At 44.1% G+C, this 20,693-nt stretch overlaps 1 protein-coding gene across 1 annotated transcript; it reads left to right on the forward strand.

Moving 5' to 3' along the window:
- Positions 1-15,970: 15,970 nt before the first annotated feature.
- On the forward strand, positions 15,971-19,723 carry LOC123427072 (protein FAR1-RELATED SEQUENCE 7-like). The gene is made up of 4 exons (XM_045111018.1): positions 15,971-16,316; positions 16,416-16,546; positions 16,656-17,462; positions 17,569-19,723. Exons 2-4 carry the CDS (start codon positions 16,430-16,432, stop codon positions 19,300-19,302), a joined length of 2,658 nt encoding a protein of 885 aa, XP_044966953.1. The 5' UTR covers positions 15,971-16,316; positions 16,416-16,429; the 3' UTR covers positions 19,303-19,723.
- Positions 19,724-20,693: the final 970 nt, after the last annotated feature.

Consider the following 20,693-nt stretch of genomic DNA (forward strand, 5'->3'; position numbering starts at 1 on the left):
AATTCCACATGGATCATCATTCTGGTCCCCGCCTGGTGGAAAATCACAAGATCATTAGAGCATAAGAATGGAAGATAGTCACAAATCCCATTTCAGGTTTTTAGTGTTTTGAGTGCCATGCGAAGCCGGTTGCGCAGGTCTTCTCGTATCATTAGCCGGCATATTTTCAGGTTGATTGGATCCGTTTGAAGGTTGTATACCTCAACAGACGATAGAGAACCCAGATTTACGACAAAATAAACATCATTGTCCCACATGCAACATGATTATATCAATGAACTAACCCACATCTTCGATTGTGCAATCTTTGCCATGTAGTATGCTTAGTTGGGGTACCTCAACCCCTAAAATTTGGGTGATAGGCCTTGCATGCACCATTAATTTTCATCCAGAAGATGATTACAACCAAAATGTCATGAACAATATAACAAAGCCAGTTAAATATACCTTGTGCAATATCTCTGATGATGCTCCGAGTTGGTTGAATTTTCTGTCCAAGAGAAACAACAATAGCTATTTTTGAGCTTCCAGGTCGTTGTTGCCTCTAATACGCATCATTCCTGTACAACCAATTGGATTCATCCTCGTTTGTTAAATTAATCTCTTGGTTGTGAGGGACGCGTTCATGAGATGAATTTTGCATACTTGATAAGCCTGCGACAAAATTTCAGCACCACATTGGTAACCATTGGTTTGGGCATGTTCTATGAGCTAAGAACATGCAATCAATATTATATGGTACCCCACAACCTATAACAGCACATGTCAGCTTTTGTAGTTGGGTTACACCGGTTTGTCCTGTAGCTAGTGTGTGTGACACAGTGGTATTATCATTGAGGAATCGAGTTGCAGTCTTTCTCTTTTCACGGGATATGCGTTGTCATTTTAATATCTCATCCATGTTTTGTGCATATCGCTTCCTATCCCTTTGCCTCCTCAACTCCTTAGGGTCTACATATAAAGGTAATTAGTATGAACACATAGTGTTGTATCTACTGTTTTGAGCATCATTACCAATGGGCATGGACACCGGGGTTTGTGTTTCATTTTCTTGTTCAGCTTGAAGTTGTGCACTGTATACATCATCCACGTTGTGTGAATAATGTTCCCCAACGATTTGCCTCTGTAACTCAATCGGGTCCACATCTATGGCACATTGGTGTTAGTTTGGTGCATGACATCTCATCAGTTATCTGAACAATACATAGGCATGCAATATGAGGGCATTTTTACCTCGGGACATGGACAGGGGTGTGATACGTCCATTTTGCATCATGCTTTCATGTTGATATTTATCGCTTTTTGGGATGTTATTACACTTCACGGTACAATACTTATGCCTTTTCTCTCTTATTTTGTAAGGTTTACATGAAGAGGGAGAATGCCGGCAGCTGGAATTCTGGCCTGAAAAAGGAGCAAGTTTGAGATACCTATTATGCGCAACTCCAAAAGCCGTGAAAATCAACATGGATTTTTTTTGGGATATATAAAAAATATTGGGCTGAAGATGTGCCAGAGGGGCGCCAGCAGGAGGCCACAAGCCTGCTAGGCGCGGCCTACCCCCCTGGTCGCGCCTAGGGGGCTTGTGAGCTCCCTGCTGGCCCACTGGCCCCCCTCTTTTGCTACAAGAAGGGTTTCGGTCTAGAAAAATCAGGAGGAGGCTTTTCGGAGGATTTTCCACCGCCACGAGGCGGAACTTGAGCAGAACCAATCTAGAGCTCCGGCAGGACGATCCTGCCGGGGAAACTTCCCTCCCGGAGGGGGAAATCGTCGCCATCGTCATCACCAACACTCCTCTCATTGGAGGGGACTCATCACCATCAACATGTTCATCAGCACCATCTCATCTCCAAATCCTAGTTCATCTCTTGTAACCAATCTCCGTCTCGCGACTCCGATTGGTACTTGTGAGGTTGCTAGTAGTGTTGATTACTCTTTGTAGTTGATGCTAGTTGGATTACTTGGTGGAAGAGTTTATGTTCAGATCTTTGATGCTACTCATTACCTCTCTGGTCATGAATATGATTATGCTTTGTGAGTAGTTACTTTTGTTCCTGAGAACATGGGATAAGTCATGCTATAAGTAGTCATGTGAATTTGGTATTCGTTCGGTAATTTGATGTGTTATATGTTGTTTTTCCTCTAGTGGTGTTATGTGAACATCGAATACATAACACTTCACCATTATTTGGGCCTAGAGGAAGGCATTGGGAAGTAGTAAGTAGATGATGGGTTGCTAGAGTGAGAGAAGCTTAAACCCTAGTTTATGTGTTGCTTCGTAAGGGGCTGATTTGGATCCACTAGTTTAATGCTATGGTTAGACTTTGTCTTAATTCTTCTTTCGTAGTTGCGGATGCTTGCGAACGGGGTTAATCATAAGTGGGATTCTTGCCCAAGTAAGGGTAGTACCCAAGCGCCGGTCCACCCACATATCAAACTATCAAAGTAACGAACGCGAATCATATGAACATGATGAAAACTAGCTTGACAGAAATCCCCATGTGTCCTCGGGAGCGTTTTACCTCCTATAAGACTTTGTCCAGGCTTGTCCCTTGCTACAAAAGGGATTGGTACACTTTGCTGCACCGTTGTTACTTTTGTTACTTGTTGCTTGCTACGAATCATCTCACCACGCAACTACTTGTTACCGATAATTTCAGTGCTTGCAGATATTACCTTGCTGAAAACCACTTGTCAGATCCTTCTGCTCCTCGTTGGGTTCGACACTCTTACTTATCGAAAGGACTACGATAGATCCCCTATACTTGTGGGTCATCAAGACTCTTTGCTGGGCCGTTGCCGGGGAGTGAAGCGCCTTTGGTAAGTGGAATTTGGTAAGGAAACATTTATATAGTGTGCTGAAATTTATTATCACTTGTCACTATGGAAACTATTCCTTTGAGGGGATTGTTTGGTGTATCTTCACCTCGAACGGAAGCACAAGGAGTTTCTCCTCAACCTTCTGCACCTACTGAAAATATTTGCTATGAATTTCCTTCGGGTATGCTTGAGAAACTGCTGGCTAATCCTTTTACAGGAGATGGAACATCACATCCAGACTTGCATCTAATCTATGTAGATGAAGTTTGTGGTTTATTTAAGCTTGCAGGTTTGCCCGAGGATGAGGTCAAGAAGAAGGTCTTTCCCTTATCTTTGAGGGATAAGGCGTTGACATGGTATAGGCTATGTGATGATACTGGATCATGGAACTACAATCGGTTGAAATTGGAATTTCATCAAAAGTTTTATCCTATGCATTTAGTACATTGTGATCAGAATTATATTCATAATTTTTGGCCTCGTGACAGAGAAAGCATCGCTCAAGCTTGGGGGAGGCTTAAATCAATGTTATATTCATGCCCCAACCATGAGCTCTCGAGAGAAATTATCATTCAGAACTTCTATGCTCGGCTTTCTCATGATGATCGCACCATGCTTGACACTTCTTGTACCGGTTCTTTTATGAAGAGAGATATTGACTTCAGATGGAATTTATTGGAAAGAATTAAACGCAGCTCTGAAGATTGGGAGCTTGATGAAGGTAAGGAGTCAGGTAAGAATTTCAAGTTTGATTGCGTTAAATCCTTTGTTGAAACAAATACCTTTTGTGATTTTAGCGCTAAATATGGACTTGACTCTAAGATAGTAGCTTCATTGTGTGAATCCTTTGCTGCTCATATTGATCTCCCCAAAGAGAGGTGGTTTAAATATCATCCTCCCTTAGAAGTCAATGTAGTTAAACCCAATCCAGTTGAAGAGAAAGTCATAGCCTATAATGATCCTATTGTTCCCAGTGCTTACATTGAGAAACCACCTTTCACTGTTAGGATAAAGGATCATTCTAAAGCTTCAACTGTGATACGTAGGGGCCACATTAGAACACCTACACCCCCTGAGAAAAATTAGAGTTGAACCTAGCATTGCTATTATCAAAGATCTCATGTCCGACAATGTTGATGGCCATAATATTCACTTCTGTGAAGATACTGCTAGAATTGCTAAACCACATGCTACGGACAAACATAGGCCTGTTGTTGGCACGCCTATTGTTTCTGTTAAGATAGGAGATCATTGTTATCATGGTTTATGTGACGTGGGTGCTAGTGTTAGTGCAATACCTCAATCCTTATATGATGAAATCAAAGACGAGATTGCACCTGTTGAGATAGAACCTATTGAAGTCACTATTCAGCTTGCCAATAGAGATACTATCTGCCCTGTGGGAATTGTTAGGGATGTTGAAGTCTTGTGTGGTAAAACGAAGTATCCTGCTGATTTCCTCGTTCTTGCTACCACCCAAGATAGCTTTTGTCCCATCATATTTGGCAGACCTTTTCTCAATACTGTCAATGCTCATATTGACTGTGAGAAGCAAACTGTCACTGTTGGCTTTGAAGGTGTGTCACACGGGTTCAATTTCTCCAAGTTTGGTAGACAACCTCATGAAAAAGAGTTGCCTAGTAAGGATGAAACTATTGCCTTAGCTTCTATTGCCATGCCTCGTACTGATCCCTTAGAGTAATACTTGCTTGAGCATCAAAATGATATGGATATGGATGAAAGGGATGAGATAGACAGAGTTGTCTTAGAACAATATCCTATCCTTAAGAATAATCTACCTGTTGAACTGCTTGGGGATCCACCCCCACCAAAGGGTGATCCTGTGTTTGAGCTTAAACAGTTGCTAGATACTCTTAAGTATGCTTATCTTGATGAGAAATAGATATATCATGTTATTATTAGTGCTAGCCTCTCACAGCATGAAGAAAAGAAGTTACTAAAAACTCTGAGAAAGCACCGTGCTGCTATTGGATATACTCTTGATGATCTTAAGGGCATTAGTCCCACTCTATGCCAGCACAAGATTAAAACTGATCCGTATTCCAAACCAGTTGCTGATCATCAACGGAGATTAAATCCTAAGATGAAAAAGGTAGTAAGAAAAAGAAATACTAAAGCTCCTGGAAGCAGGTATTATCTATCCTGTTGCTCATAGTGATTGGGTGAGTCTGGTGCATTGCGTCCCTAAGAAGGGAGGTACTACCGTTGTCCCTAATGATAAGGATGAATTGATCCCACAGAGGATTATTACTGGCTATAGGATGGTGATCGACTTTAGGAAATTGAATAAGGCCACTAGGAAAGATCATTACCCTTTGCCTTTTATCGACCAAATGCTAGAAAGACTGTCTAAACACACACACTTCTGCTTTCTAGACGGTTATTCTGGTTTCTCCCAAATACCACTTGCACAAGCTGATCAGGAGAAAACCACTTTCACCTGCCCTTTCGGTACCTTTGCTTACAGTGTATGCCTTTTGGCTTATGTAATGCACCTGCTACCTTTCAAAGATGTATGATGGCTATATTCTCTGACTTTTGTGAAAAGATTGTCGAGGTTTTCATGGATGACTTCTGCGTTTACGGGTCTTCTTTTGATGATTGCCTCAGCAACCTTGATCGGGTCTTGCAGAGATGTAAAGACACCAATCTTGTCTTGAATTGGGAGAAGTGCCACTTTATGGTTAATGAAGGCATCGTCTTAGGACATAAAATTTCTAAAAGAGGTATTGAAGTCGATAAGGCTAAGGTTGATGCAATCGAGAAAATGCCATACCCCACAGATATCAAAGGTATAAGAAGTTTCCTTGGTCATGCTGGTTTCTATAGAAGGTTCATTAAAGAGTTCTCTAAGATTTCTAGGCCTCTTACCAATCTCTTGCAAAAGGATACTCCTTTTGTCTTTGACAATGATTGTGAGGAAGCCTTCGAAATACTTAAGAAGGCTTTGATAACTGCACCTATTGTTCAACCACCTGATTGGAACTTACCTTTTGAAATCATGTGTGATGCTAGTGATTATCCTGTTGGTGCTCTCCTAGGGCAAAGAGTTGATAAGAAGTTGAATGTTATTCACTATGCTAGTAAAACTCTAGACAGTGCCCAAAGAAACTATGCTACTATGGAAAAGGAATTTTTAGCAGTCGTGTTTGCATGTGAAAAGTTCAGGTCTTACATAGTTGATTCCAAAGTCACTATTCACACTGATCACGCTGCTATTAAGTACCTCATGGAGAAGAAAGACGCTAAACCTAGACTTATCAGATGGGTTCTCTTGCTACAAGAATTTGATTTGCACGTTGTCGACAGGAAAGGTGTTGATAACCCCGTAGTAGATAACTTGTCTAGGTTGGAGAATGTTCTTGATGACCCACAACCTATTGATGATAGCTTTCCTGATGAGCAATTAAATATCATTAATACTTCACGTAGTGCACCGTGGTATGCTGATTATGCAAACTATATCGTTGCCAAATATATACCACCTAGTTTCACATACCAGCAAAAGAAGAAATTCTTCTTTGACTTGAGACATTACTTTTGGGATGATCCTCACCTTTATAAGGAAGGAGTAGATGGTGTTATTAGACGTTGTGTACCTGAACATGAACATGGACAGATCCTATAGAAGTTTCACTCCGAGGCCTACGGAGGACACCATGCGGGAGATAGAACTGCACACAAGGTATTGCAATCAGGTTTCTATTGGCCCACTCTCTTCAAGGATGCCCGTAAGTTTGTCTTGTCTTGTGACGAATGTGAAAGAATAGGTAATATCGGTAAACGTCAGGAAATGCCTATGAATTATTCACTTGTCATTGAACCATTTGATGTTTGGGGCTTTGATTATATGGGACCTTTTCCAAAATCCAACGGGTATACTCATATCCTAGTTGCTGTTGATTACGTCACTAAGTGGGTAGAAGCTATCCCCACTAGTAGTGTTGATCACTACACCTCTATCAGGATGCTTAAATAAGTTATTTTCCCTAGATTTGGAGTCCCTAGATATCTAATGACCGACGGTGGTTCAAATTTTATTCATGGTGCTTTCCGTAAAACGCTTGCTAAGTATGATGTCAACGATAGAATTGCGTCTCCCTATCACCCTCAGTCCAGTGGTCAAGTAGAGCTAAGCAATAGAGAGATTAAACTAATTCTGCAAAAGATTGTCAACAAGTCTAGAAAGAATTGGTCTAAGAAGCTCGATGATGCACTGTGGGCTTATAGAACTGCCTATAAGAATCCCATGGGCATGTCTCCGTACAAAATGGTGTACGGTAAATCATGTCATTTACCTCTTGAGCTAGAGCATAAAGCTTATTGGGCAATCAAAGAGCTCAACTTTGATTTCAAACTTGCTGGTGAGAAAGAGGTTATTTGATATTAGCTCGCTTGATGAATGGAGAACTCAGGCATATGAGAATGCCAAGTTGTTCAAAGAAAGGTTAAGAGGTGGCATGATAAAAGGATACAAAAGCGTGAGTTCAATGTAGGTGATTATGTCTTGCTATATAATTCTCGTTTAAGATTTTTTGCAGGCAAGCTTCTCTCTAAATGGGAAGGTCCCTATATTTTTGAGGAAGTATATCATTCCGGTGCTATCAAGATCAACAACACGGAAGGTAATTGTCCGAGACTAGTAAATGGGCAGAGAATCAAGCATTATATCTCAGGTACTCCCATAAATGTTGAAAGCAATGTTATCAATACCATAACTACGGAGGAATACCTAAGGGATATCTATCAGCCTGTTTCAGGCTCCGAAAACGAAGAGGTATGTGATTCGGTAAGTAAACAGACTCCAAAACTTTTCCAGTAGGAATTTTTCTCCGTTTTGGAATATTTAGAAAAATATAAAAAATTGAAGTAGTCCGGAAAGCGCACGAGGAGGCGACAAGCCTGCCAGGCGCGGGCCACCCCCCTAGCCACGCCTGGGGGGGTTGTGGCCACCTCGTATGCCTCCCGGACTCCTTTTTCTTGCGGAGTACTCCTTCTGGTCTGGAAAAAATCATTATATATTCTCCCAAAAGGTCTGACCCTCGCATCACGCAAATTTCCTATGTTTTTGTTTCGAGCCTGTTTTCTCCCGCAGATTTAGAGCAAGGATGTCGTCTCAGGAATCTGTCGGGGAGAACAATTTCCCTCAAGTCTATGAAGAAGTAGATGCTGATTTGAAAAGAGTGGAAGTCACGGAAGCCAAGGGCAAAACTAAGGAGAAGAATCAGGCGTGGGACGAAGTACAATCTGTGCTCAACAAGGAAGAAGTTGAAGAAGTGGATTTCCTCCAACCCTACCTCCACCTAGTGTCTCCATCCTTGATTGAACTCTTGAGGTTTTGTGAAACAACTCGTGCTCGCAATACTTATCTCACTCGTGAAGTTGTTTTGCTGGAGAAACATATCATAGATCTCCAAGGTATAAATCAAAGATTGATGGCCCTCTTGGAATCAAAGGACAAAACGACTCCACCACCATCACCTCCAAAGGAAGACAACTAAGCATGGGTATGGGCAATCCCCTTGGTTTGTGCCAAGCTTGGGGGAGTTGCCCCGGTATCGTATCACCATCACATCTTTTGCCTTTACCTTTGTTTTAGTTTTTTCCTTTTCAGTTTTCTCTTTCTCTAGTAGAATAAAGGTCTTAGTGTTTTAGGCTTGAGTTTTGCTTTGTGTCACCCCCGATGTATTCGAGCTCGTGAGACATATAATAAAGAGTGTCTTAGTTAAGGGCCTTGCCTCATGCCATGATCAAAAGAATGAGAAAAGAACAAAAGCATGAAAGATCATGTAATGATCTTATGAGAAGTGATAGCTTCACATATAAAAAGAATGTTGATTGAAACTTGTTGACGGTAGACAAACGTAGACCATGGTCATTGTTGCAATTAATAGGAAGTGATAAAGAAGGAGATGTTCACATATAAATATATCATCTTTGACACCATCTATGATTGTGAACACTCACTACACTATTACATGCTTAGAAGTAGATGTTGGACAAGGAAGACAACATAATGAATTGTGTTTGCTTGGTTCCGAACAATGTTAAATGACTAGAGATCCCTTAGCATGTGACGATTGCTTCCACCTCATATTATCCAAAACTCCCGCACCAAGTAGAGATATTACTTGTGCATCCATAAACCTTCAACCCAGTTTTGCTATGAGAGTCCACCATACCTACCTATGGATTGAATAAGATCCCTCAAGTAAGTTGTCATTGGTGCAAGCAATAAAAATTGCTCCCTAATATGTATGATCTATTAGTGTGTGGAAAATAAGCTTTGTACAAACCTGTGATGAGGAAGACATAAAAGCGACAGACTGCATTATAAAGTTCTTTATCACAGGAGGCAATATAAAGTGACGTTCCTCCGCACTAAGAGGACACACATCCAAACCTTAAAAGCGCATGACAACCTCTGCTTCCCTCCACGAAGGGCCTATCTTGTACCTTTACTTTTTTTCCTGAAAGAGTCATGGTGATCTACACCAATTCCTTATTTCGCCTTTATCTTGGCTAACGTCATATGCTAAGGAAAGATCTATATTCATATGTCAACTTGGAAGTAAGTATTCATGAACTATTATTGTTGGCAATACCCTTGAGGTAAGTAGTTGGGAGCCGAAACTATAAGCCCCTATCTTTCTCTGTGTCTGACTGAAACTTTGATCTCATGAGTACCACGTGAGTTGTAGCAATCGTAGAAGACAAAAGGATGATTGAGTATGTGGATTTGCTTTACAAGCTCTTATTTGACTCTTTCCGATGTTATGATAAATTGAAATTGCTTCAATGACTAAAGGCTATCGGTTGTTAATTCTCCGTAAGGCTCTTGATCCATACTATTCTCTGTGAAGGAATTATCACTTTAGCATGAGAGATTATATGATGATATTGCTGTTCTGACAATGATCATGATGCCTGCATGTTCGTATCTTGTTTTGTCGACACCTCTCTCTCTAAACATGTGGGCATATTTATTGATCTCGGCTTTCGCTTGAGGACAAGCGAGGTCTAAGCTTGGGGGAGTTGATACGTCCATTTTGCATCATGCTTTCATGTTGATATTTATTGCTTTTTGGGCTATTATTACACTTCACGGTACAATACTTATGCCTTTTCTCTCTTATTTTGTAAGGTTTACATGAAGAGGGAGAATGCCGACAGCTGGAATTCCGGCCTGAAAAAGGAGCAAGTTTGAGATACCTATTCTGCACAACTCCAAAAGCCGTGAAAATCAACATGGATTTTTTTGGGATTTATAAAAAATACTGGGCCGAAGAAGTGCCAGAGGGGCGCCAACAGGAGGCCACAAGCCTGCTAGGCGCGGCCTACCCCCTGGCCGCGCCTAGGGGGCTTGTGAGCTCCCTACTGGCCCACTGGCCCCCCTCTTTTGCTACAAGAAGGGTTTCGGTCTGGAAAAAATCAGGAGGAGGCTTTTCGGAGGATTTGCCGCCACCACGAGGCGGAACTTGAGCAGAACCAATCTAGAGCTCCGGCAGGACGATCCTGCCGGGAAAACTTCCCTCCCGGAGGGGGAAATCGTCGCCATCGTCATCACCAACACTCCTCTCATCGGAGGGGACTCATCACCATCAACATCTTCATCATCACCATCTCATCTCCAAACCCTAGTTGATCTCTTGTAACCAATCTCCGTCTCGCGACTCTGATTGGTACTTGTAAGGTTGCTAGTAGTGTTGATTACTCTTTGTAGTTGATGCTAGTTGGATTACTTGGTGGAAGAGTTTATGTTCAGATCTTTGATGCTACTCATTACCTCTCTGTTCATGAATATGATCATGCTTTGTGAGTAGTTACTTTTGTTCCTGAGGACATGGGATAAGTCATGCTATAAGTAGTAATGTGAATTTGGTATTCGTTCGGTAATTTGATGTGTTGTATGTTATTTTTCCTCTAGTGGTATTATGTGAACGTCGACTACATAACACTTCACCATTATTTGGGCCTAGAGGAAGGCATTGGGAAGTAGTAAGTAGATGATGGGTTGCTAGAGTGACAGAAGCTTAAACCCTAGTTTATGCGTTGCTTCGTAAGGGGCTGATTTGGATCCACTAGTTTAATGCTATGGTTAGACTTTGTCTTAATTCTTATTTCGTAGTTGCGGATGCTTGCGATAGGGGTTAATCATAAGTGGGATGCTTGTCCAAGTAAGGGCAGTACCCAAGCGCCGGTCCACCCATATATCAATCTATCAAAGTAACAAACGCGAATCATATGAACATGATGAAAACTAGCTTGACAGAAATCCCCATGTGTCCTCGGGAGCGTTTTACCTCCTATAAGACTTTGTCCAGGCTTGTCCCTTGCTACAAAAGGGATTGGGCCACTTTGCTGCACCGTTGTTACTTTTGTTACTTGTTGCTTGCTACGAATCATTCACCACACAACTACTTGTTACCGATAATTTTAGTGCTTGCAGATATTACCTTGGTGAAAACCACTTGTCAGATCCTTCTGCTCCTCGTTGGGTTCGACACTCTTACTTATCGAAAGGACTATGATAGATCCCCTATACTTGTGGGTCATCAGGGTGTATTTGTTTCATTTTGCTGGTTAGTAAGCATTGGTGTTGAAGCCTGTTTCTTCTCACGTGCCTCACGATGTCTCTTAAGAATATCATCTTTATTGCGTGCATAATACTCTCTATTCCTCTGCCTCTTTAATTCTTTAGGGTCTGCATAAGTACACACCGCAAGTTGGGACATAAGTAACACCAATAACATTATCAGAATGTAGGAAAATGTTGATGATAGTTACCCAAAATTTGGTTGTTACTTATGTCCTGAAATGGGGTGCGCGCCCCCGCACCATTGGAATCTGACATATCTTAGCCTTTATATGAATATTGATGTCATTTAATTGTGAGAAGCATGATTCAAGATGTTAGAAAATTGAAGTAGCCAAAACAGTAACCATGAATTACAGATGTAAAGCAAATGGGATTGTAGCATTCTGATCTGCAACTGTTTATGGATTAGAACTCTATTCTGAAAATATAATTCCGAGTAATGCTGCAACAGGTGAAAGGAAGAAGTTGAACCTGAAGAAGTGCAAAGAAGAACTACAGGTGCGTGTATCCGGCTGGTTCAAGGGACATGCAGGCCGGGCTCATGGCACTGGGGATCTCGGGAACGATGTGAAGCTGCTCGGGCAGGGTCCCGGGCGTTCCGTCGCCTGGCATCCCTGCTGTCTACCTGTCGGATGGACTCCACGCTGCTCGCGGCAAGAATTGGCGATGACGACGGAGACGGAGACGGCGACAACGACGTCGCGACGTTATGGTGCAGTGTCGCGAGGTCGGCGTGCAAGGATAAGGGCGATGGGAACCGATTTCGTTTAGACCCCTTAGTTCCTGATGAGAACCCCGTGACTGCAGGGGACGTACGTTGGGCTGTTTTTTTTTTAGGTCACGCTGGGCTGGTAATTTGGTGGTGGTGGATGGATGATGGAGGTGGAGCACGGTTGGTCATAGGTGAATTTGCTAAGTGCACACCATGATGGTGCATAGATAGTGGATGGACGTTAGATTGATATTTTGTGGACTAATTGTGTGGTGCTGATTGGTGTTTGCTTTTTTGGATTTAATAGCCGTGTGCAATTAGAAAAGTTATTGTTTGCTGTTTTATTAGTAATATATAGGTTAGGAAAGTTTTTGTTTTGCTCTTTTATTAGTAGTATAGAAAACCATAGAAGGAGTACTTCCTTAGAGCATCTCCAACAGCCGTGCTAAACTAGCGCCGCGCCGCAAAAAGCTCGTTTTAGCGCGCGCGCAACGCGGCCGGTAGCTCCAGCGGGCGCGCAAAAACGGCGCGCGGGGCATATGCAGTTCAGCGCGCTGACCGAAGCACAATCGCGCGCCGCTTATTTGCTACGCCAGCTCCCGCGCGCTGGACTCTCCCGCGCTCGCTCCTCCACTCTCGCGCGCTCGCTCCCCACTTCCACCCCCATTCGGCCGCGCCGCCGCCGCCGCTCGCGCCCCCCGGCGACCGTTCGGGCGCTTCCCCGGCCTATCCCCGTGCCGCCGTCGCCGCCCGCGCCCCCCGGCGACCGTTCAGGCGCTTCCCCAGCCTATCTCCGCCGCCGTCGCTGCCCGCGCCCCCCGGCGACCGTGGGATCAAAAAATGCTTTGGTACATCATGCACGCTTGTGTGATCATGCACAACGTGATCATCGAGAATGAGCGTGGCCAAGATTTAGACTACTCACAGTATGAGCTCTTGGGACATCCCGTGCGAGTGCGACGGAGGGTTGAAAGGGTAGCCCGTTTTATTGCCTCCTATCATGCCATTCGGCGTCCCGCAACGCACAATGAACTTCAGAAGGATCTGATTGAAGAGTGGTGAGCATGACATGAACGAGAAAGAGCATGATTTCTGCATTCGACATTGTATTGTTCATAAACTATTGGTTGTGTTTATTGCATTATTTGTTGTACTGAACGATAAACTATTTGTTTAAGTTGTAATGACTATTTATTATTGATTTATTTTGTTTATTTGATCATTTTTGCTCCTATTTTTTGAAATGTATATGTGGTTTGTGTGTGCTGCGCGCGCTGTATTTTTAGGTGCTGCTGGAGCGGCGCGCGCTGCATTATAGCGCGGTCGTTGGAGCCAGCGCCTATCCCCGCGCTAAACCAGCCGAAGCGCGCGCGACAAACACATTTTTTAGACACGGCGCGAAGCGCGGCTGTTGGAGATGCTCTTACAACGTGCTAGGTGCCGGTCAGAAATTTTCGTCGGTTATTATAAAGGGATAGTTAGAAATGGCCCTATATCCATTTCCATTGGAGTATCGTTCTTTTTCCCGGCTTGCCTATTCCTTCAGGCCTCGTTTGGTTTGAGAGGATTGGGGAGGATTTGGGAGGATTTTCCTCGCGTGGGCCACAAACCTCGCAAATCCCCGAGGACCCGTTTGGTGTACGGGGTTTCCTCGGCCCAATCCACGTCTTACCCCTCCGATCCCTCGCTTTCCACGCGGTTCAGAACCCTCGAGGGTGGCCTCGTGGATCCGCCGCCGCTGCCGTGTGACTCCTCCTCGACACCCCGCCGCCGCCGCCGTGTGACTCCTCCTCCTCGACACCTCGACGCCGGCGAACTCCATCCCCACTGGATTTCTCCCCGGTCGTAAGTGCCCCTCCCCTCCTCCCCCTCCTCTCCCTATTTTGACATCTGTGTTCGATCCGTCGATTCCGCGGTGGGTGCTGCGAATCGGCCTCCGTCCGTCCGCGCTACGCACCGTCGGCCGGCCGGCGCCCCGTCGTGGCGTCGATCTGCCTGGGGCACGTCTCGCTCCTTGACGTGGAGATGGAGCAGCTCGAAAAGCTCCAGCGCCAGCAACACATGGTGTTGCAGCACCATCGGCGAGGGCGTGCTAGACCTGGACGGCGGCGAGGACGCGTCGTGGGTGCCCGACCTGTACGGAGGCGTTGGCGGGTCGGCGTCGGTGCTGGACCAGGCGGTGTTCGCCCGGGAGGAGGAGATGGAGGACGTGGAGAGGCCCGCCATGGACCTGACCGATGCCAACGGTGGCAGCAAGCACTAGCTCCATCGATCAGAGGCATGTAGTTTCAGTAAGCTAGCTAGTGTCATTACTCCATGGTAGAATTAGTAGCTAGAATAAATCCCATGGAATGGATGCGTCTTTGGATGCATGTCTGTAGTGATAAAAGGCTCTCAGTTTCAGTTCACTGCTGCTAATCAGTAGGAGTAACCTTCGTCTCCTTGCCATTATCAATTCAGGAGGCCAACTATCATGGAAGTAGTGTCCTGCCTGTCCAGTATAAACGCCGATCCAGAGATGCAAAGATCAGCCAACATATAGCGGACTTCAAATGATAGATAGTCCTGTGTTTTCGTGCACGATGTAGTTGCAACTTTTTTAGTTCCACTAGAACTAGTGCTTCTGATAACCGTACAGTTTGTTTTGCACATAGCCTGATAGACTGCCATTCTGATCTTTGTAAGTCTTTAAGGAAAGAGTTTTGTAAAATTAATGTTGATAATTATATATATCTGATATATAATGTTGATGTGTGGGCTGGTTTAACATATCTACTGGCTATCAATGATCCTTGATCTCAATTTTTTGTGTGTTTGCTTGGATGAAGGGATATTTTTAAGTAGTCCAGATGTATCTTAGTAGACTGTTAAGTCATTCCAGGTTCTGCTCATGGATATTAGCAGCCACCAAAGGTCGTCATGGCCGCTTAAATCTGAGAGAGTGACCAACTAGCTAGCTACTTACTTTACGAGTGGATGCAGTACACATAGTAGCTAGACATGGTTCTGAATTTAACCTCGCAAATTCAGTTCAGTACGGTAGTATGTACGTACTCCGTCCCATAATATAAGATGTTTTTACAAGATATCTTCATGCTATATATGTTCATTTGCTGATACTTGATATTTGCTGATATCTTCATGCTATATATGTCCGTACTGCTGGTACTTAGCAGTAACACACTGTTGCGAAATGCATTTCTGAATGACCCATTTGCATCGAACTTTGACGACTGACAAAATGCAGTAAATTTGATGAATGTTGAATTCAAGTGACTAATTCCCTTTGCTTTCCTGATGGCAGAAAAATGGAAGAGCAAAAGCCGAAGGACCAGAGGTTCAAGGCCAACGAGAACAAGCCTGTAATGAACAAATGACCATCCTCCGGACAGTCCGGTGCCTGCAAGGCCTAGCTGCCAATCATGTGACTCATATGTTAAAATGGATGGTGTGAACATTTGCTTGGTCGTTCTGAAAACTATCCTACTGTGTTTTGAGTTTATATCTGCACTGCATGCCTGGAATGATAAATTAGTAGATTTTATCCTGTCATGTGTTCTCGTGGACCATTCGTGGTTTTGGAATCCACTTATATATGGTGATTTTATCATGTGATGTGTTCTCTTTTGATCTGAAATTTTAAAAATTACATTTTTAATTATTAGTGTATTCCTGTGTATGAATCCCTTTGTACCAAATAGAAAGGATTTGAGAGGATTTGATGGGATTCGAGGGGATTTGAGAGGATTGGGTGAAAGGAAGGGATTCACCCAATCCCGTGAAATCCCTCCTTCGCAAATCCTCCCCAATTCCCTGAAACCAAACGAGGCCTCAGGAAAAAACCCACGGCCCCGGATGCGAAACCCGCACCCGCACCGGCCGCCGGCGCCACCCGAGCCCTAGACGGAGGCCCTCCGCGCCGTGCCACGCCCACGCCCCGTGGTCGCCACAACCTCTCTTGCGCCGTACGGCCTGGGTCCGCGCCCCGCGCCATCGACCTCCATTCCGCGTCGGCGTCGCCGGCGCTCGCTCGGACCGTCCTCCAGTCGCCGCCCAACCCTAGAGGAAGAGAAGCTCGCCTTCCGCGTCTCCGACCGTCTTCCGTCTCCGCAAGGGCTACGAGAGCCTTGAATCCTACAACTCGCGCTCTTCCTGCCGACTCAGGTACTCACATCAGGCGGTGTTGCTGTACACCGGGCATACATGTCCACTCTTGCTTGCTTGTTGGAACTTTACTCTCGCTGACAATGGGGATCTTATAAGGCGACGAGCCAACCATGGAATCCGTAGAGATCGTCCAAGCTCAGCCGTTCGCTGCGATAAACTCCGCACTGCCGTGTGATGAGGGCCGGCTTGGTACACCGGACAGAGATACTACAAGCATGCCTCAGTCTGTGAGTACTATGATGCAATTCCTACCTTTTTCAAATATGCCTTTTTCTATCCGAGTTAGCTGGTTGTGCATTGTGGTTGTAGTGAATTTTTTCCTTTCCTATGCTGCAGAGTTCGACTTCGACATCCGAGTGTGTTGAGGAATCAAAGCCCGCTGTGGGGATGGAATTCGAAGGCCTGGAGGCCGTGGAAGCGTTCTACAAGTCATTCGCACACCGCGTGGGTTTCGGGGTCCGTATCGGTCAGCAGAAGGCGGTGGACAATGTGGTTGAGAGCAAGCGCTACATGTGCTCGAGCCAAGGGTTCAGGTCCGAGAAGGGTATAAGGAATAATAAGAAGCGCAAGAGGGAGGTCACTAGATGTGGCTGCGATGCGCATATCTACGTCAAGCGCTGTAGCGGTAACACCTACAAGATTCACTCGATGATTGAGCAACACAATCATGGCTTTGTGCCACCTGATAAGCTTCATTTGATTAGATCAAACCGTGGAGCTAGCGAGAAGGAAAAGGTCATACCCGAGTGCGATGAGGCGTTGAGGCCATCAATAGGGATGGCATTTGAAGGCCTCAGCTCCGCGGAGGAGTTCTACAAATCATATGCACGTCATTGTGGGTTTAAGGTGCGTGTTGGGCAGCATAAGTTGCTGAATAAGGAGGTAGTGCAATTCAAGCGCTTCATGTGCTCAAGGGAAGGCTTCAGGTCCGACAGAGGTAAAGACCCCTCTAATGAGAGAAAGAAGCGAAATGTGAAGGTGACTAGATGTGGATGTAATGCCCATATTGTTGTGAAGTGGTGCAGTGGTAATACATATAAAGTATCATCATTGATCGAGCACCACAATCATGAACTTATTTCACCTGATAAAGTGACTAAATCAAAGCGAAGAGTTAGTGAGAAGACAAAGAATAAACTAAGCGTACGTATCTCTCTCTGTAAGTACAATGGCTTGCCTGATGTTCTCCTTTTGACACTACTAGGCTATGCATCATGGTACTTACCGTAGTGGCTCTCTGATGTTGCAGTCTTCACGCGTGCCTGAATGTGGCGAGGCATTGAAGCCATCACTAGGGATGGTATTTGAAGACATTGGTTCTGTGGAGGAGTTTTACAAGTCATATGCACATCACTGTGGGTTTTCAGTACGCATTGGGCAGCGTAAGTTGCTGAATAAAGAGGTGGTGCAATGGAAGCGCTTCATGTGCTCAAGGGAAGGTTTCAGGTCCGAGAAATGTATGGACGTTGATGATCCCTCTAGGAAAAGAAAGGTACGTAAGGTAACCAGATGTGGGTGTGATGCTCGTATTATTGTGAAGCGGTGCAGTGATAACAAGTATAAAATTACATCATGGATCGAGCACCACAATCATGGATTTGTGTCGCCTGATAAGCGTCACTTGATTAGATCGAATCGTCAATTGGGTGACAAGGCGAAGCCAACACTGTCCACACACTGCAATGCAAGCACAGGCACCTCCCAGGCAAACAGGCCTGATCATGTCAGTAAGGGGAGGTCTGACAATGTGGGATGCACAGAGAGAGACTTGCAGAAGTACCATCATGATCTTTGTAGTAAAATCAAGAATGAAGATGCTCAGATGTTTGTGGCCCGGCTATGTAGAAAGCAGCAAGTGGATTCAGCATTTTTCTTCGACTGTGATGTGGATGACCGGGGTATGTTGGTGCATGTATTTTGGGCTGATGCCATAAGCAGGGAAAACTACATTTATTTCAGTGATATGTTATCTTTTGATTCTACAAACACCACGAATCAACACGGCATGATTTTTGCACCATTTACTGGCACCAATCATCATCTGCAAAGTGTGTTTTTCGGTGCTGCATTCCTAGCTGATGAGAAGATTGAGTCGTATGCTTGGCTGTTTCAGACCTTCGTAAGGGCAATGGGAGGGGTTGCTCCTAGAACTATTGTAACCAGGGAAGATGATAGGATGAAGAGTGCGATCAGTAATGTTCTACCAGCCACCACACATAGGTTGTGCATGTTTGAGATGTTGGGAAGAATGCCCGAGAAGGTCGAACTATCTCTTAGAAATAATCCTCTATTTCAGACAAGGATGAACGAATGTGTTTTGGGGTCAGAAACCGTGTTTGAGTTTGAGTCAAAATGGGATTCTGTAATTTCCGACTTTGGGTTGGAGGGCAATCAGTGGTTGGCTGAAAGGTATTCCACCCGTGAAAGATGGATTCCGGCCTACTTTACCGATATTCATCTGTCTGGCATTCTCAGAAACAATGCATGGTCAAAGAGTGCAAAGTCATTTTTCAGCTGTTTCATCAACCAGAAGCTCTCTTTGGTCGAGTTTTGGCTTAGGTTTGAAGCAGCCTTAGACTGTCAGCGTCAAGAGGAATCGAATGCAGATCACACGAGCGCCTGCACGACGCCTCAACTAATAACACCATGGGGATTGGAGAAGCATGGAAGTCTAGTGTTCACACATGAGGTGTTCGAGAGATTCCAAGAAGAGGTTGTCGCTGCTAGAGACCATTGTGTTGTTGAAGACATGGCACAAACCGAGGGGGTGAAAACCGTGGCCATCGGTGATGAGGGCTCTGACAAAGTTAGGGAGGTGCGTTGGGACGCAGTCACCATGACGGCCAACTGCTCCTGCAGGCTTTTTGAGTCGGTAGGAATCCCGTGCCGCCATATTACTCTAGTGCTGAGAAGCTCGAAACTGAATGAGCTACCGCAAGGTTGTGTTTTGAAAAGATGGCAAAAGAGTGCAAAAGTTGGGTAATTTGAGCTGCGTTGCAGATGTATGTTACCCTTAGCAAGTCCCTTGCCAGAGTTTCAGGATCGTGGCTGAAGAATTGATCTGCTATACATTTTTGGGTGCAAGCATTGGAGTAGTTGTTTGTCCAGACAACCAGTTATCAACTGATAACGAAGTCCTGCAATCTGAGTCGGATGTCCTGAACAAGCAACTACGTTATCTGTTGATAACTGGTAACCTATGCATTGAAATTTCTGCTGAACTTATCTTTTTTCCATCCTGAGGGCCTATTTGATTCTTAGGAATTTCAAAATGCAAGAACAGGAAAAAGAATTCATCCTATAGGATACCAGAGTGTGTTTGATGCCATTGGAAAAACAAAGGAATTGTAAAAACATGAGTGGATGTTATGTTTCTTATGAAATGTAGTACGAATCCTTCCTTACAAAAAATTCAATCCTATGAATCAAACGACCAACGTAGAAAAAGTTCTTGATGATTCTAATCCTTCAAAAGTCATATGAAATTGCTTTGAACCAAAGCAGCCCGTAAGAGTGTTGTGAAACAACAATGGGTAGAGGGTTCTTTGCTAGGGCTTAGACTCATCAAATATACAGTAGGTCTCGTTTTATTTTTTGGAAATGGGGTATTTTCGAGTTACTCCATTACTATTAATCTAGATAGAAAATAGGACCGAAATAAAATGGAAACTTACAAAAGACGGAATGGAGAAACAAATTCAACAGTTCAAATTGACCACGATGTTCACAACATTAATGCAATTTTACGAAAAGGGTCCCGAAACGATCTACTCCCTCCGTCTGGTGAAAAGTGTACATATAGACATTTTAAGACAAATAGCAAAAATGCTCGTGCGTTGCAACGGAAGAAAAAATCAACCCTATTTTCAAAGAGGTGCCACATCTGGAGTTCATGTGAGACATACACGACACTCTCTCTAGTGAAACCACCCTTTGTTATATCTTGAAAATGTAGAATCAGAAATATAGATCATTTGACATATATCATTTTCACTTCAGGTTTTCTAGATACTGACTTATGCATTTAGGACACCGGCAGGCATGTTGCCTTAATTTTCTTTTGCGATCTCGGGAAGAAATCTTCAGATGTTTAACCCTTTTTCTAATGTGAGTTGTCATTTGGGTAGCATAATCTTCAAAATGACTGTAGAGATGACTTTTCCATGACCTTGTTTCCCGACTAAGATATTTACATATAAAGCATGCAATCTTTTGATGTTTAAGTACTTCTCACGAGTTGAATATGTCCTATGGTAATTTCTTACCAGATTTTGGATGAATTTTCATACAAACAGAGGCCACTCAGCTATCACTCAACAACCCAACGTACAAACTCTACCGAAATCAAGAAATGGTGGCTGCTTAGTGTGATCC

Source organism: Hordeum vulgare, chromosome 2H (assembly GCF_904849725.1).
Source record: "Hordeum vulgare subsp. vulgare chromosome 2H, MorexV3_pseudomolecules_assembly, whole genome shotgun sequence".
Classification (NCBI taxonomy): Eukaryota; Viridiplantae; Streptophyta; class Magnoliopsida; order Poales; family Poaceae; genus Hordeum; species Hordeum vulgare.

What these genes read in the sequence shown, in the direction of transcription:
- LOC123427072 (XM_045111018.1), top strand. Translation starts at nt 16,430, where the DNA reads ATGGAATCCGTAGAGATCGTCCAAGCTCAGCCGTTCGCTGCGATAAAC. An exon ending in CTACAAGCATGCCTCAGTCT is followed by an intron (nt 16,547 to 16,655) that starts GTGAGTACTATG and finishes CCTATGCTGCAG; the next exon opens with AGTTCGACTTCGACATCCGA. An exon ending in AGACAAAGAATAAACTAAGC is followed by an intron (nt 17,463 to 17,568) that starts GTACGTATCTCT and finishes CTGATGTTGCAG; the next exon opens with TCTTCACGCGTGCCTGAATG.